General features: G+C 45.2%; 1 protein-coding gene across 1 annotated transcript in view; it reads left to right on the forward strand.

The window, feature by feature from the left end:
* Positions 1-18,139, forward strand: part of HDAC3 (histone deacetylase 3) — a 61,729-nt gene that overhangs the window by 31,775 nt on the left and 11,815 nt on the right. The window contains exons 7-11 of the mRNA XM_068277774.1: positions 4,446-4,579; positions 7,618-7,698; positions 9,518-9,591; positions 14,746-14,810; positions 16,688-16,777. Of these exons, the coding sequence (XP_068133875.1) occupies positions 4,446-4,579; positions 7,618-7,698; positions 9,518-9,591; positions 14,746-14,810; positions 16,688-16,777 (444 nt within the window). The remainder of the gene's footprint in view (positions 1-4,445; positions 4,580-7,617; positions 7,699-9,517; positions 9,592-14,745; positions 14,811-16,687; positions 16,778-18,139) is intronic.

The following is an 18,139-nucleotide window of genomic DNA, read 5'->3' on the forward strand; positions in this document are numbered from 1 at the left end:
CTTCCCTCAGCCCCCTGCAGCTGTCCGGCGCCCTCGCAGCCTCGCTCCGATCCTTCTGTCCCCGCCGGCAGCTACTTCCGGGTTCGGCGACAGCTGCCGACAGGCTGGGAACGCGAGTGATTCTTCACAGTCCCAGCCACAATATATATCGCCCCCTATGCTGCTATTGCTTTCTTGCTGCAATAGCAGCATAGGGGGCGATATATTGTGGCTAGGTTAGGTAGGTAGCTGCCCCCCCCAGGATAGGTTAGGTAGGTAGCTGCCCCCCCCAGGATAGGTTAGGTAGGTAGCTGCCCCCCCCCCCAGGATAGGTTAGGTAGGCAGCTGCCCCCCCTCCCCCAGGATAGATTAGGTAGCTGCCCCCCCAGGATAGGTTAGATTAGGTAGCTGCCCCCCAGGATAGGTTAGGTAGGTAGCTGCCCCCCAGGATAGGGTAGGTAGGCAGGTGCCCCCCCCATAATGAAGGGGGGAGCTGCAGCCGCGGGGAGGGCAGCCCAACCTCTCCCTCCCTTCCTCTCCCCGGCCCCCCCCCCTTCAGATGCAGAGTGCGCTGCGCACGGAATCGCTGTAAGCAGAACTCGCCTCCGTCCCTGCGTTCCAAGCGCCGCTGATCTCCTCCCGCTCTGCATAGATGCTGTTACACACTGCTTCCGGCTAAACAGGAAGCAGTGTGTAACAACATCTATACAGCGGGAGGAGATCAGCGGCGCTTGGAACGCAGGGACGGAGGTGAGTTCTGCTTACAACGCTTCCGTGCGCCGCGCACTTTGCATCTGAAGGGGAGGGGGGGGCCCCGGGGAGAGGGAGGGAGAGGTCGGGCTGCCCTCCCCGCGGCTGCGGCTCCCCCCTCCCAATAGCGCGCAGCCGCGCACGGGCCGCACTACAAAAAGACATGGGCCCCGCCGGGCCCGGTCGCCGCGGCGACCGTTGCGACCACAGGCCCTACACCCCTGAGAGCGAGCACAGAGACAAAAGGGGCACAAAGGCACAAATGGGAAAAGAGAGAGACCCAGAGGGGGCACAAAGAGAGACACAGGGTGCAAAAAGAGACTGGGACAGAGGCGCACAGAGAAGGGGAACAATGCTTGATTTGAAGGAAATCGTGAATTGAATCAAAATCGCGATTTTTGGACAGAAATCGCTCAATTAAATTTTTTCCTAAAATTGTTCAGGCCTACTTTGAAGCTTTCACTGTCATGTGACTATTTTTCAGCCCCCACACACACAAATCTTACACAAAAACATTTACGTGTGGCTGAGTCACTAGTGCAGGGAACAGAAGATATTTTATTAAGGAGTTGTTGCACTATATTACAATGCAGAGCACATGAAGCCCTGAATTCTTGACTTGAATTTTAAAGTGGGGAAAAAACACAAGTTAGTTTCTCTTTAGTTTCCGTATAACTTCAGACACCCTTTAACATCTTGCTATAGCTTTACCTTGCTATTGGTTACAGATTGACTTGATTTTTCTGTTAGCAGCTTGTGAAGGATGGCCTTACTAATGGGGTATAAAGGTAGCCTGTGCCAAACTTTCCTCCCATTGACCAGTTCTCCACCATGTGCTTCGTGTCACTTCACTGGTCAGAGATACAGAATCTTATCTACTTTCTAATTACTACTGGTAATTTTGGAAGTCTCCAGCTATGACGAGCTGATGTCCCAAAGTGAAGTTTTAAGAGCTGCGGTTTCTGCAGACTCTAAAGCAGGGGTGTCTAAAGTCCAGTCTGAGGGTCACATGTGGTCCACTAAGCCTATTCCTGTGGCCCCCAAAGCATCTGTGAGATTTTCATTGCATGGAGGCCTTTGCTGTGGCTCTTCATGCACCAATGTTTATGGCCAACCTGTGTCCCCACTCTGCCTCTCAATCCGTTCTCCTGCAGTCCCAGGAATTTGTATAGAACTACAAAGAAATGGCCACCGGAGTGTATACACTGGAAAATGTCAGTAATTTTTTTTGTAGTCCTGTGGTGATTACTATGGGACAACAAAAAAAATGGCCGTAGAAGTCCCGGTGGAGTGGGAGGATAAACGTATGCAAGTAGTAGCCATCAGCAGCCGTCGCTGCACACTGAATGGGACATGTTGACAGCACACATGGAATATGGTTTATTTCCATAGAAATATTGTATTTGACCACTATAATATGCATACTGTACCGAGGGACAATCAGGAAAAAAATGTTTAATTTTGATAGTTTGACCCCTTAGCTAGCAGTGTTGTAGACTTCAGAGAAAGGCTGATACCTAGGGATCTTTGTTTAGCGTCTGTATATGGGAATAGGATGGATCCCCTGGTGGTGCGATCAAGCAACCTAGGTCAGGTAGCTCTTTGAATCCACTGTGTATGTAGAGGAAGAAAAAGAAAAAAAAGAGCACTCTGAAAACAGTATTTAAATTGAAATACTGCCCTATCCAGGACAGGCCTCACCTGAATTCCAATGGCTGTCGGTGACATACAGCCTAGATGCACCTGTGTCCCTTCAAAGCCCAGGACTGGGCTCTGGGGATTCCAGTGTGGTGGAAGTCTCCGATGGACGTTCCCTGCGTGAATCTTCGGATGGTGAGCCTGGTATCCTGTGTAGGACAATGGAGGTGGCACTTGCTCCACGGCGAGACTACCACCTCTCCACACATTGGTGGTGATGAGTGGAGTCCGCGTATCGAGCACCACCACACACAGGTGTGGGAGGGACAGCGCCAGGTAGTTGCTGCGCAATGCTGTGCCAGCTGGAGATATGGATGCGGGATACGTGAGTGGTCTATGGGGTGGTTTAGTGGTCAGACAACGCGTTTTACGGAGGTACATGGTACGGAGGTACATCCTCCTTTTCCTCAGGTTATATTCTGTTTTTTTTTATCTAGTTGCAGGATCTACATGGAAATCAGATTACGGAATATAAATCTAGTTACATCTGCCAGTAGTACAAATTTTTATCTCGTAATACTTTAGTCTGACGTGATCCAGGAAAAGGTTGCTACCTTTTGCCCCATGATACCGGTTTAATAAGTCCAGAAATGATTTGATAAATCAGTTTGTTCTACCCCTGTGTTTAAACCAACCTTTCTCAATCTTTTTACCCTGGAGGAACCCTGCAAATACTTTTTGGACATCAAGGAACCCCAGGCATGGTCTTTAAAAGCTTATGTCGCTGTTTATGCCACTACCCCCTATTACAGTGTCCGTTATTACAAATTCGAAGGCTTTTTATTAATGTGCGCTCATTATTTTTCGGACCCCCAATTTAGTGCTTCTTTTTACAGTACCTCCTATTAGTGTGCTCACTATCATACTACTTCCAACCCCCACGATGGGGAAAAATGTGAAGGAACCCTGGGGTTCCAGGGAACCCTGGTTGAGAAAGCCTGGTTTAAACCTTTAAGGCTGGTTTCACACCAGGACATTGCGTTTTAGGGGAAGTTATGATCGAATAACGTGCCCCTAACACAACGCCTGGTGCTCCCTGCTTTGGACGTCAGAGTGAGCCACGTTGTGCAGCTCACTCTGGCGTCCATGATGCCGTGATGCGAACTCTTGGACGCATGCGGCATCACGTGGTCCCGCCGGCCAATCGCCGCACAGAGCGGCCGCTCCAGGAAGTAAACACTGCACGTCACTGAGTGCAGTGAATATTAATTAGCCATGTGCCTGGCCGCTCTCCGCTCCTCCCCAACGTTACTGAGCATGTGCAAACAGTCTAACGCGGCTCTGCCGCTTACAAAGTACTGCATGCAGTACGTTATATTATGGCGCAGCGTTACAATGTAACGCAACGTGGGCACTGTGAACAGCCCATTGATTTTTTCATTGCTGTGCAGTGGGGTGCGTTACAGGCTGCTCTAACGTGCGCCTGTAACGTCCCACTGTGAAACCAGCCTTAAGGAAGACTGAGACTTTAGCAGCAGCAGCTTTTATATTTACCTGGGGCTTCTTCTAGCCTCATACAGGCTGTGGGCTTCATCTCCGTCCCCCTGGGCCGCTCCGTTCCTCCTCCATCTTGCAGGCTAAATTTGGAAGTCTCGTCCAGTTGTGAGCATGCCTGGCCTCGGGCAGGCGCACGACTGCACAGTATGCTCCTGCCAATGGAAGCGCAGTAGGGGCTCGGCCATGCAGGCACACAACTGGACCGGACTAAGAAGTATACCAGGCGAGACAGTGGAGGAACAGAGGAGCCCTGGAGGATGGCAATGAAGCCTACGGTCTGCGTGGGGCTGGAGGAAGTCCCAGGTGAGCATAAAAGCTGCTGCTAAAGTCTCAGGTACACTTTAAGATGCATACAGGAGTTAATCACTCAGGTGACTGTTCAGGTCCAATGCTTTGCAGATACATCACTAGTCTACAATATATATTGTAATTTGACAAGGCAGATGGTGTTCCTTACAAAATGTGCAGTAGTGGTTTAAGTTCGCATGACTGGATGTAAATGATCTCCTCTTCTTCACCAGGTACCATCCTCGTGTTTTGTATATTGATATCGATATCCATCATGGAGATGGAGTCCAAGAAGCATTTTACCTCACTGACAGAGTCATGACCGTTTCTTTTCACAAATATGGCAACTATTTTTTCCCTGGAACAGGTAAGAGTAGTGGTTTTGCGTATAGCAGACTTCTGTCCCTTCCATATGAATAATCAGGGCACAGTTACAGGATGGCTGGAGGGGAGGGTCTATATTGTAGTTCTGTCAGTGCTTCTTTTTAAACCTTGAACCTCTAGATTTTTCATTGTTTGTATAGGCCAGGCTTGTCCAGTGTCCATCCTGGGGGCCAAATGCAGTCCGCCAAGCCTTTTCTGGTGGCCCCAAAGCACCAGGGGCCACCTGGTGTTGCTGCTGTGCCTCCCCTTTGCTCACCTGTACAGCCACTGATTAGCAGCTGCCATTGTGCTTAAAGGGAACCAGAGAGGAACGTAAGAAAAAAAAAGAAAAAGCTTTTATACATACCTGGGGCCCCATAAGCCTGGATCGCTCCCACGCTGCCATCCTCCGCTTCCTGGATTGGCGGTACCGGGTCCCGTCACTTCCGGCGAACGCGGCCAATTGTCCGCATTACAGGGGCTCCCTCCATACCCGTACACATGCGGCTGCGCAGTAAGCAGCCTCACGCGTACGTATATGGAGGGAGCCCCGTGTGATGCGGACAATTGGCCGCGTCTGCCGGCCGACTGGCAGCCATGACGGGACTCGGTACCGGCGGATCCAGGCAGCAAAGGACGGCGGCGTGGGAGCGATCCGTGCGTATGGGGCTGGAGGAAGCCCCAGGTATGTATAGAACCTTTTTCCTGGGGCCTCTGGTTCCCTATAACTGCACATGGTATGAGTTTTATTTCTTGTGGAAATGTTTTTTGACAAAATGTCACAGGAATAGTGTACCTAATGGCGATCAGCAAAAAAATGTGTTTAATTTTGGTACTTTGGCCCCCTAGCACTCTCAAGAACAGTGATATGTCATAAGGTTGAAAACAACTCAAATCGCCTTTAAATATCACTTCAGCCTCATTAGATTGTAAACATCGGCCTGCTAAAACTTGTCCATCATAACAATTGGTAGATCGCCTGATCACCGCTCCAATTGTCCAGTTCAGCTGAGCGCCTGGTCTAATCAACCAGCCTTTAAGGTTTGTGGTTGCTCTGAGATAAGGTAAACCCGGCAATAAGCCGATATTGCACCTACTCCATCTACTCCAAATTTGCTTACTCTAGGAACGCATGTTAAAGTGGACCCAAACTAAAAAATACAAGATTTGAGAAATAAAATCTATTTTCTAAATTATAACAATAAATAGCAGCCTTTTTTTAGCTGCATGATGACAAATCTAAAATATTTTACATTTATTGGAGAAACCCCTCCCTTCCTTTCATATTGCCGGCAAACAATCCGGCAAACTGGTGGAGTAGATGGCAGCCATTAGCAATTCCTCCTTTGCTGGTCACCACCTGTATAGCCCTAGTTATGCAAAGAGGAGGGTGAAAAGCATGCACTGAAATGCTCATAGGCTTGAAGGAGTGTTTATTTATATTTGTATGTGTCAAAGTGGTGCAACTAAATATTTTGAATTAAAAAAAATGTTTGGTTTGGGTCCGCTTTAAATATCTCACTGCAATGTAGAATTATCCTCAACTGTATGCTGTATGTTAACAAATGTTTTCAATTCCATTCTCTGTATTACTGCTTCTGAAAATATAATAAAAATATATTGTTGGGGAAAAAAAAAAGTAATATGGCCTTTGGCCTAAAAAAAACAAGTTTGGACACACCTGGTATAGGGGGAAAAGGGGACTACGTCTTTGCTCGCACAATTTTCATACTTGATGCAGCTGTCCCAGAGAAAATAAATTCTATTTGAAAGTCATTCATGTGACCTAGAAATCTGTGCTTGCCTTCAAGTGTACCTGAGCCACACCTCGGATCAAAAGTTCAATACTTGCCTAATGCTGGGTACACACGATGCGTTTCCGCGTTCGATGCGCCGTTCAATTTGCGTTGATTCGATTATTTCCGACATGTTCGATACGCGTTTTGATGGATCGTTGGGTCTATTTGCCATACTTTACATGGCATTCGACCTAAAATTAATCAAAATGCGCTTGGAAATGCTCGAAAATAATCGAATCGAGCGGCGCATTCGACGCGGAAACGCATCGTGTGTACCCAGCATTAGAAAAAGGAAGCCTCTGGATTTTGTAGAGGCTTCTCATGCTGTCCTCTGTTGCCAAGCACGGAAAGGAATCCGACAAGTTCTTGTTGGATTCCATGGTTACGACTGTGCTTTTCTTTGAGCCTGCGCGAGTACAGGTGCATGTGCGCAGATGACTGAATAGTGTTGGACTAAGGCCTTGTATACGCCATGCAATTTTCAATTGAGCAGATGATCAGGTTGGGGGGAAAAATAATATTCAGCCTATTGCCAGCGACGGTTTCCAAACTTAAAATCAACCTTTCTTTTTGAAAGTAGATCAGACAGGTTGGGAAATTTTAATTGTCATGCCAACCACCCTTCCTTGTGTAAATTCTTTTATTCAATATCCAAACAGAAAAATTATTGAAGATATGAACTAATTTGAAAAAAGCACATACATGTAAACTCGTTTTTCTATATCGATGATCTATCTCCCATTAGAGTAGGATCTGCAGTGAAATTTGCATGGAGTGTACCAGGCGTAAGGCTACTTTCACACTGGTGCGTTGCATCGGATGATCATTTTATTGTAATGCTACTGTTCTGGGATGAGCGTCACTACCTACCTACAGGGTGCTGCTCCTCTGGCCCACAGTCCATATGGGATCCACCACGTTCTTCAAAGAGCGACTACAGCTGCAAAATTTTCAACTTCCTGGCAGTGTCTTTTGCATGCTGCAATGCATGTTGGGAGATGTAGTCCCTGGATGTGAGTACATTTCTGTATTTACGTCCAAGTACCATATCTCCTGGCATGCATTGCGGCACACGCAAAACAGTTGTAAGTAGTGATGCTCACCCCAGATCTTATGGATTGTGTCTGCATAACTTGTATATCAAAGAAAAGTAGCTGCAGTCACAAATATGACCCTACTACATCACATGAAAATGACTGGGTGTAAATTAATACCATTCATGTTTGTTTGTTTTTCCCTACAGGTGACATGTATGAAGTTGGAGCTGAAAGCGGGCGATATTATTGTCTAAACGTGCCACTAAGAGATGGGATTGATGACCAAAGTAAGTAACCCATTCCACACATCAGCTGCTGAGTAACTACTTTCTACCTAGTGAAAAGATGTCCGATTTAAGTTGGCCATACACTTTTTTTTTTATTATTATTTTATTTTGTGGTAGATCAGGTAAATTGATGACTTCCAGGCATTGATGATTTACCTGTTCTATTCTGCACCACTTCACACCATAGGACAGTGGTTCTTAAACTGTGCTCCACGAGCACTTTCCAGGGGAGCCATGGCTTCTGTCCCTGTCAGTGCCATCCGTTTATTTGCTGTGCATTGCCAGCATAATCATGCATTGCACTGGCTGCCCCTCTACTGAGCATACACAAGTGTCGCTGCAATCCATGGCTGCTGCAGTGTCAGGTGACACATACTGCCATCCAACTAAATAGCAGCTTGCCACCTGACTATGCTTAGCAGAGATGTCTGGAGACTCTGGTAAGCATCAGGTGAGGAGATTGTCCTGGGGGGGGGGGCTGTTTGTCTAGGCACACTCTCCAGGCTTGTGGCACAGTAGAAGAGAGGAACTCTGCACTCTGTGGGAGGGAGGTCACAGGGTTACAGCATAACTTGCTCATGTAGCTTCCTTAACCAGAGGTTGGGTGTGCTGTCGGGGTTTAAAAGCGCAAATCCAGTCAATATATCACAAAGAAGAAAGTAGATTCATGCACAGTCTGTGCACTCAGCTGCAGCATCCTGTTACATGCGCATGAATGTGGGAGACCTATCCATTAGAAATGGGTGCAGGGGGAGAGGAGACGGGCACTACAGCTATTTAATGTTTGTGTGCTCATTGAGGTGATATGCGTAAATCTGCAAAATGTCCAATTCAGAAAGACTGAAAACTGGTTGCCTTGTTTTTCATTTTTGGAGAGGGGTGAGATGTGTGGTAGTGAATGGTGATCATGTGACACAGTGATTGTTGGCGAGGGGAAGATATGTAATCATAGGGGGTTGTTTGCAGTGTGCAAAAATAAATAAATCAGTGATTGCTTAGTAAATAATATTGTTTGAGAAAAATTGTCTCAACCAACGCTAACTACCCCTTTTTGTATAATCTAGAAAAAAAAAATTAATTATGGTTCAGAACCCACAGAAATAGCCCTGCAAAGTTCTACAACTCTGCAGGTCACAGATTTTTCTGCCTGGGGGAGGCAGAGCTTTGCGCAGTAGCTCTGCCACCTATCCAGTCAATGTCCGCCTCTCCCCGCCCCTCTCAGTAAAAGAAAATGGGCGGGGAGATGCGGAGATTGACTGGAGGGGGGCAGAGCTACTGCGCAAAGCTCTGCCTCTACCAGGAAGAAAGATCTGCAAGCCCTGGAACTTTGCAGGGCTATTTCTGGGCAATAAATCGCTCCTGCGGCAAATCCACTTAGAGTTTAATGCTGAAGAGGACTTTATAGGAAAATAAGGTAAAAAAAGATTTCAATGTCTCGAACAATGAAAAAAGACCAATCATAAAAAATGCAATATTTCCAATATTTCTGACATTACCGCTGAAATTGCATGCATCTGTAACTGCTGCAGCTTCTAACTTGGTAGTGCTGGATGCAGAGCTACAGCAGTATGCTGCTTTCATCTGTGGTCCTTCCTTTTGGCAAGATCAGCACACCAAGAACTGGTGTTTATAATGCCTATTTGATCACCATTTAGCTCACACTATCGATTTTTAAATGCCATAACTTTTTACATTCATTTTCATTAGATGTGGTGTTTATACCAAATCTGTCTAACCTATTGGGAAACCAAATATTTATGGCCACCTTTGCACTGTTGGGGAACTGACCAGTTATGTTTCTATTCCTTTCTCATCACAGGTTACAGACACCTCTTCCAGCCGGTCATTAAACAAGTTATAGATTTCTACCAGCCCACCTGCATTGTTTTACAGGTAACGCAACACATGTGAACTGATGTGATGTAGAAAATGAATGTAAAGTAATTAAAACCAAAGTAACGTAATTAATCGGAATAACCAAACGTCTAATGTGCCTGGTAGGGATTTCTGAGTTTTAAGTGAGCATTCTGTATGAAAATGCATACCTGCTGAAGAGGGAAGCCTGCGCATCATATAGAACAGTCATTCTCAAACAGGGTTCCTTGAGGACTTTGCAGGGGTCCTTGACATTTTTGCCCTTCGAGGGGAGCTGCCTCAGCTGGCAGGTTGAGAGTTCCAAAATCAGGTAACCAGCTTCTCAATGTCCTCTCCGCTCCTTTTCTGCCTATCCTGAATTCTAGCTTCCATACTTGTTCATCACTGGCAAAACATCGAGGGAATACTCAATGGGATCCTGAGGCTTCCTTCTCTTCTGGTAATTATCCCTTATTGTACCAGAGCGTGGCCTCGGATAACCTTTAAGAGTGAACCCTGCCTAAGTGTGTTGCAAAGCTTGGTTGGAGGTGGGGGTTTTATAGAGCAACCCAATTGAATGCTTTTAAGGTTTGCTTTGGATGATCTCTGTGGTGGTAAAACTTTTCATATTTAAAATGTAAGACTTCCTAGGATATACCATTAATCGGATGATTAAAGTTAACATAAATCAGAAAGCTACTTGTCTGCCTTCTGTTGACTGTTCTCTTAGTCAGGGGGCACACATGAGCAAATCCACAGCGTTTTGCAGTAGAGAAATGTCTATGGTGCTGTTGCATTTTCCAGAGACATATGGGATTCTGCATAGCATTTAAGAAAAATGCAAACTGCACAAAGCCACTGGCCATGTATTCATGCTACTGGGCATGCGCAAACCTTATTCGGAACATGGATGGAGGCATAGAAACAGAGTAAGAGGGTCATGGGCTGTATCAGTGGGGACCAGTAGAGTCTGGGAAGCCTTTGGATTATCTAGAAGCTTGCCTCTTCTGCGGTAAGTATCAAATCTATAAAAAAAATGACCCCTCCACTGTGACAGTGAGCGACCTGGCAGATTATCCCAGCCAAGGACATTATTCTCTTGTTCACACAGCCCGCTCTATTCCACACCATCACATGCTTTGCTTACGGCCCTCCTCCCCTCTATAGCAACAGAATGTATTATTAGCCTGTAGGCTGATGATGCATCTGTATAGACTCAACCACAAACTGTTGCTTGAGGGATCAAGTTCTGACACCTGCTGAGCAGCAGCTCACATGTGTGTGCGAGCCTATAGACACCAACACTTTCACTGCCGAACACGATTTGCAGATAAGCATGGAAGCAGATAAGAGTTGCATGTTCATACCGCTTTGTTCCTTGTGTAATGAGATCCTCCCCAACAGCCAGGTATTCTCATAAGTAATTTAATTCATAGATATTTGAAAGCCCCAGGAGCCTGTAGACCAGATCTCCAGCGCTGGCTTTATAGAACTTCTCCCTGACAGGAAGATTACTTTCACATGGACGGTATAATCACATGGGTAACGCAATGTGATTATATTGTAATGATATGTTCACATCAGTGCGTTAGCAATGCCTCCAAATCCGTCAGCATAACATTGAGGCATGCTGCGCAGGACCATACACTTATAGTTCCGGTGAAGTACTTTTTAGGTTTGAGTACTGTATGCCTCGCATGGCACACTTAATGCACAGTGCAATTCTCACTCTGTTGTGAGCCTGTTTTCCAGGACGGAACGTCCCAATGTGAACCTAGCTTAAGAGAACATTGTTCTCCCCAGGCCCTTTTAGCCGGGTGATCCACCCGACTACTTTTGGTGAGGACCGGGCTGTCATTGGCTTACCTATGCTGTAAACCAGTGGTCCTCAAACTAAGGCCCGTGGGTTGAATGTGGCCCCCTGAGGCTTTTTCACTGGCCCCCAAACACAAAATGTATAACTTATAGATGTGGGCGACTGCACCGTTATATATTGGTGGCCCGCATATAGAATACCATCCACATACTGTAGAAGCCAGCGAGCAGTCATTCACTGGCTTCCACTTCTGCATCTGGTGACACTGCTGTCCAACTGGATGGCAGGTTGTCACCTGGGTATGCTTCACTGTCTGGAGCACAAAGACTTTCTTCGGGCACCACATGACTGAATGGTTGCTGCAAGGAGTTCTCCGGGCATGATTGGGGGAATCAATACCTAGATTCAGGCTGCTTACACACTAAGACGTTACAGGCGCACGTTAGTTAGGCGCTCCCCCAACGCACAGCAATGTAACACAAGGCCAGGCACATGGCTAATTAATATTCACTGCACGCTTTGACGTGCAGTGTTTACTTCCTGGAGCGGCCGCTCTGTGCGGCGATTGACCGGCGGGACCATGTGATGCCGCATGCGCACAAGAGTACGCATCACGGACGCCAGAGTGAGCTGCACAACGCGGCTCACTCTGACGTCCACATAGAAGAGCACCAGGCGTCGCGTTAGGTGCACGTTATGCGACCTTAACGTGGCACCTAACGCAACGTCTTAGTGTGCAAGTAGCCTCAATGTCATTTTTTCAACATCATTTTATGTATGTTCCGGCTCCCAGCAGTCTGAAGTATGTTGACCCGGCCCTTGACCGAAAAAGTTTGGGGACCCCTGCTGTAAACAGAGTTGTGCAGAGAAGTGCCAGCCCTGCATTCTCTCATCGGACCCCACCCGGCTACTTTTTCATGCCACCAGGCTGGAAACAATTCTGGGGAGAACACTGGAGAATGTTCAGCAGTAAAACTGGAAAGAAGTTTTTTTTTTTTTGTTTTTTTTTCCCAACCTCTTCTGTTTTGACTTTAAATTTTCTGAGCAGTTTTTGGGCAATTTCCTAAGTTACTAATGGCTACTTAGTGTGAGGCTGTAAGTAGATTAAATGGTATAGCTTAGTGATCTGCAAACTTGGCTCTATAGCTGTTACGGAACTACAAATCCCCCAATGCATTTGCCTTTATGAATTATGACTGTGGCTGTTGGCGACGGACCCGTTGTTGGCTGCTGTCGTGCGTGTGTACGCACCTTTACAGCTGTAGAGCCAAGTTTGCAGATCACTGGTATAGCTCACAATTATAGATATGTTACTAAGATTGCAGAAGGGTTGCTCAATCAAATGGCTCCAGCTTTAGAATCTCGCCTTTTCCCTCCTTGTGTGAATATTCAGTAATGAAGTGCTAATTGGGAGCTAATTGTGATTTACTTTATTTGCAGCTTGTTCACATATAAGGTTAACATTGAACACTGGAGCTGTAATTGTAGTCAATGAACATTTGAGTCACTTGCTATGTCTCTTCCCCCTTTTCACCCTCCTTGAGTCACAATTAGAAATGACTATTAAGATGCTAAGGTGCACTTAGAGAGACTGAAGCATTTTAATTTTTTGAAGCATTTTTTATTCATCAGGCCGCTTCAGCATTATAATCCAATCTGATTTGTCGCAACAGCGTGGCAGAACTAGGTCTTAAACCCACAACCCCTGAAATCCCGGGGCAATTTTTTTTCTTTTGGCTGCTTGGGGGAGGCAGGGCTTTGTGCAGTAGCTCTGCCTCCGGTCGCATCAATCTCTGCGGATCTCCGCCTCTCCCCGCCCCTCTCAGTGCAAGAAGACTGAGAGGGGAGGGAGGAAGCGGAGATCTGTGGGGATTGACGTGAGCAGAGGCAGAGCTACTGCACAAAGCTCTGCCTCTACCAGGAAGGAGCCCCAATTTTTTCCCCGGGATTTCGGGGTGATTAAGACCCTGTTCTGCCGTTGTGAATCAGTCTGGATTAAAATGCTGAAGCGGCCTGATGAATAAGAACAGGTATTTTAAATCGCTTAAGACTAAAGTGTACCTTGGGGTGACATGAGCTAGATATTTGTATGTATAGTGCTAAGCATATTAAAGGGAACCTGAAGTGCGAGTAATATGGAGGCTGCCATGTTTCTTTCCTTTTAAACAATACCAGTTGCCTGGCTATCCTGCTGATCTATTTGGCTGCAGTAGTGCCTGAATCAATCCAGAGACAAGCATGTAGCTAATCTTGTCAGATTTGACAAAAATGTCAATTATCTGATCTGCATGCTTGTTCGGGTTCTATGGCTAAAAGTATTAGAGGCAGAGGATCAGCAGGGCTGCCAGGTAACTGGCATTGCTTAACAGGAAATAAATATGGTGGCTTCCATATCCCTCTCAGTTCAGGTTCTCTTTTAAAACTAGGCTTGTTTTTTTTTTTTTTTTTTTTTTTTTTCCCTTCTGCCTGAATTAGGGCTCACCTCCACTAGTTGCAGCTGTTTCTGATTTGGCAGTGATTCCCATTCTGCTGCGAAGCCTCAGCCGGAAACGCTAAACAGTGCCATGCATGGCTGTAGGGATTTGGCTGAGAGCTGCAGAAATCTTCAGCTTGTCTAGATTTGCACCACAGCGCGATCTGGATGGCAAGTCACTGGGGAGATGGGCAATGTTTCTCCCCCCTTCTTCACTGGCATGCTAGGAAACGCTCTTCAGATTCAGCCTGGATTTGGGCGTAGTGGTAATAGGCCTATACATATTTAGGTAAGCAAGTGGTTCTCTCCAGTCTCCTAGTCAGACTACAGCAGGGATGTCAAACCGGTCCTACGAGGGCCGAGGTCCTCACACATTTTTGACACAGCTCAAGTGAATTGATGGGTCTGAATCAGGAAAGGTGTGGTCCATCAGGTAGAACACATTCCTCTCTTTGTCAGTCCATCCTAAACACTGGCATGGAACTGGCCCTCCAGGCCTGGAGTTCGACACCTGTGGACTACAGCATAATACTCCCTGATAAGGAATTACTGCCCTTTAACTATTGTCTGGCAGAGAACATCTGAGTGCAAGGAATAAAGGTCAGCAGTTTGTAGACTTTAGGTCTACTAGGGACACTTCAGAGATAAAACATTAAATCTATTTTTAAAGTTTTTAAACCTATAATAAAACTAGGAAAACTATCCAAAAGTAATTGTTAGGAGTAGGAGGCTAGATGCAACTGTTTCTAGTCAGTTTATTTTCACCTGAGGTTCACTTTAATTTGCACGCCTCCCTGAAAGTGTCATCACATTGACCATCTCTGGTCACCTGGTGTGGTTGACAGGATAACCACAACGAGCATCAATAGTTGCACCATCTTTAATCAGATGTTTGTCTTTGTAGTGTGGAGCGGACTCGCTTGGCTGTGATCGACTGGGATGCTTTAACTTGAGCATAAGAGGACACGGGTAAGACTTGTGCTTATAGACCTTCACCTTCTTCATTAGGTTAGTAAGAAGCGCTTAGAATCCGGCGTCTTCACGCTATACTGCGGTGCTCACTCCAGTGTAAGGGTTCGAACACTAATGCTTCATACACACTTGAGATAAAAGTCTTTGGAAAAGGCAAGATCACAGACCAATTTTACCCCCTTCCATGTAGTATGAGAGCCATACTCTACACAGTCTATTCTATGGAGCTGAACTCCACATCAGATAAAATCGTTGCAAGATGCTGCACACACAGATGCCCGTACACACTCAAAAGATTATTATCTGCAAAAGATTTGTTCCTGCAAAATATCCATTCCTGCAAAATGCATTCATAGTCTGAGATCTGCAGATCATCATACACACCTTGTTTAACAGACTTCATCTGCATATCTGGCAATCATCTGCAGATCTGAAAACCCATCCTGGTGGATCTGATCTGCAGATGATTGTCTGTTAAACAAGGTGTGTATGAGGATCTGCAGATATCATAGACTATGAATGCATTTTGCAGGAATGGATCTTTTGCAGATAATCATCTTTTGAGTGTGTACGGGCATCTTTGTGTGCAGCACCCTGCAACGATTTTATTTGATGGGGAGTGCAGCTCCATAGAATAGACTGTGTAGAGTATGGCTCTCATACTACATGGAATGGGGTAAAATTGGTCTGTGATCTTGCCTTTTCCAAAGACTTTTATCTCAAGTGTGTATGAAGCATAATACAGCTTTCATTAATGAAGGCAATTGTTCATGATTGTTTCCAGTGACTACCCAGTGTGTGTGCCGGCCAATCACTTTGCCATGATGAGGATCATCTACGATAAAATTATGGCTTGGAGTCCTATTCCGGCAACGACGCTAGTTTTGAGCTGTAGTAGCTCTTCATCAGGCCTTTAAATTAAGATTCTAAAGATGGACACCATTGTCAAAACACAATCAAATAATTGTGTAATAAAAACCCCAAAAATATTTATTTCATCATTGGTTGTCTGAGAGTGCCTGATTGGAATAGGCCTCCTATTGTATCCAACTTGTATATCTTAATCTTTGGCCTGAGGTTTGTCGTTCTCTGTTTACCACTGTTGTCTCTTATGTGGGCTTATGGCATTCTACCCTATGCATCCTTATATCTATTGCAAATTCCTTTGACGTGACTCTCTGAGTGCAAAGGCTATCAGTTTTACATGTGGTGATTGCACATCCCCTTCGGGCTTCAGTCCTTCGAGCAAACAGGATTGAAGCCCAACGAAGGCTATACAGTCGAAAGCTTGCTTACTCTTATTCTTTTAAGATAGCCAATAAACTGTTTCATCCTGATTGAAAACTTCCTGCTTTTACTGGTGGCTAACATGGTTTAATACCCTAGTGCTACTAAATTCAATAAGCATTCTAAAAACAAAGGCCGATGAAGAAACAAACTAGTGCCGTTGCCTGAATATTGTCTTAAGCAATTCCAAGCTATCATTTTTATCGTATATGATGCTCATAGAGAATGGATTAGCCGGATGTTTGTATATACTAATTGAAGCCATTTTAATTTGTGATTTGTATGAAGATTGATGATCAAAGAAAAATTGTTAGCTTTATTATAAGTTTAAAACCTGTTTGGACTGCGACTACATTGCTTGTGGTTTCTGATGAGCTCTATTCTGTTAACAAATATGAACGAATGCTTTAGTTGGGTTGGGTGTGGTGGATCATGCCGTCAAGGATACTTTTTTCTAAAATTTTGAACACCTCCCAAATATATTCTATACTGCTGCACTGACAGCTACACACAAGTCAGAATAACTGTGTTGGGGTATTAATGTAGCATAATTCCTGCCATTCTCATGTCACATTTATGTCTTGCAGTGATTGTGTTCAGTATGTGAAGAGCTTCAATATTCCTTTACTGGTACTTGGAGGAGGCGGCTACACAGTCCGCAATGTAGCGAGGTGCTGGTAAGTAACTGCAGCAGAAAACCAGAGTAGACCTGCCCACCTCATTCTGTTTCTTTACATTTTAATATGCAGGAGTCTGAATTCATCCAATATATTCATTGACTATTTAAAATAGTGCTTCACATCCCCTGAAACCAGTTCTAATCCCTCTGAAACCAATTTTCAAGAATATGCTGACACACATGGGGATGGAAACCCTGCCTTACATTGCAGCCATAAAAGGGCTCGCTGTGGCCTGCAGACAGGAGGCCAAAATGCCTGACAAGCTCTCTAAGAAACACACCTCTGAGTGCAGCAAATATACAGTATATCCACTTCAAGAGTTCACATCTTCAACAGTACCCGTCTCCGGTACATGAGGGTAGTTTTATTAAAAACACTGGAATTCCAGGAAAGTCCTATTTATGATTAGGACTAGAGCTACAATTGTAGCTCATAAGCCTTTCATGTTAGGTCTGCTTTGAAGGAAAACCCTAGTTATGGATATTGATGCAACACTGTGGAAAGAAAACCTAGTGTTTACCTCCCCAGATAGTCTTCCTCTGTTGCCTGGTCCTTCTTGATCTGAACCCTTCTTTCTAGATGGCTCTAGTTCCTGCTTAAACTCATCAGACTGCCACTTCTAGGTTGGCCACCACATCCCATCCCTTTTGGGAATCTCCACCATAGGACAGTAATGGGGAGCTGCTGTGATTGACCGGGCTCTAACGAATAGCCAGTGAGGTATCCAGATTCTGCAGGGTGTACAATCTTGAAGTGGCAGAAACACAGTGAGAAGATAATGTCCACAAGTGGTTTATACTTTGCATGGTTTCTAAATGCCTTAAAGCGGAATATAACCCTGCATTTCAACTTTGCTCTAAAACATTATTTACAGAATATAATATGCAACCAGCATTTTTTTTTTACTAGACCTGGAAGGGTTACACACAGAGCTTTAAAGTTCCTTGGATAGAAAAGCAGACGCATCCGTTTAGATGGATACATTTAAGTAAACAAAATGTAACAATTGTGGAATGTGACTCACTCTCTCTGACTGTGCAGGAGCTGGAGGACAGCCAAAGAGTGTATAACATTCCTCACTTGTTACATTCTGTTTAGTTAAATGTATCTATCTACACTTCGGATGCGTCTTCATTTCTCTCCAGGGAACTTTAAAGCTCTGTGTGTAACCCTTCCAATGCTGGTCTAGTAAAAAAAAAAAAAAAAAAAATGCTGGTTGCATATAATATGCTGTAAATAATGTTTTAGAGCAAAGTTGAAATGCAGGGTTATATTTCGCTTTAATTGCAGTATAAGCCTTGGTCATGTGACCTGCCATTTAATTTCTTCTTAACCACTTGAGGACCCACCCTTTACCCC

The sequence above is a fragment of the Hyperolius riggenbachi genome, chromosome 3 (genome assembly GCF_040937935.1).
Source record: "Hyperolius riggenbachi isolate aHypRig1 chromosome 3, aHypRig1.pri, whole genome shotgun sequence".
In the NCBI taxonomy this organism is placed as follows: domain Eukaryota; kingdom Metazoa; phylum Chordata; class Amphibia; order Anura; family Hyperoliidae; genus Hyperolius; species Hyperolius riggenbachi.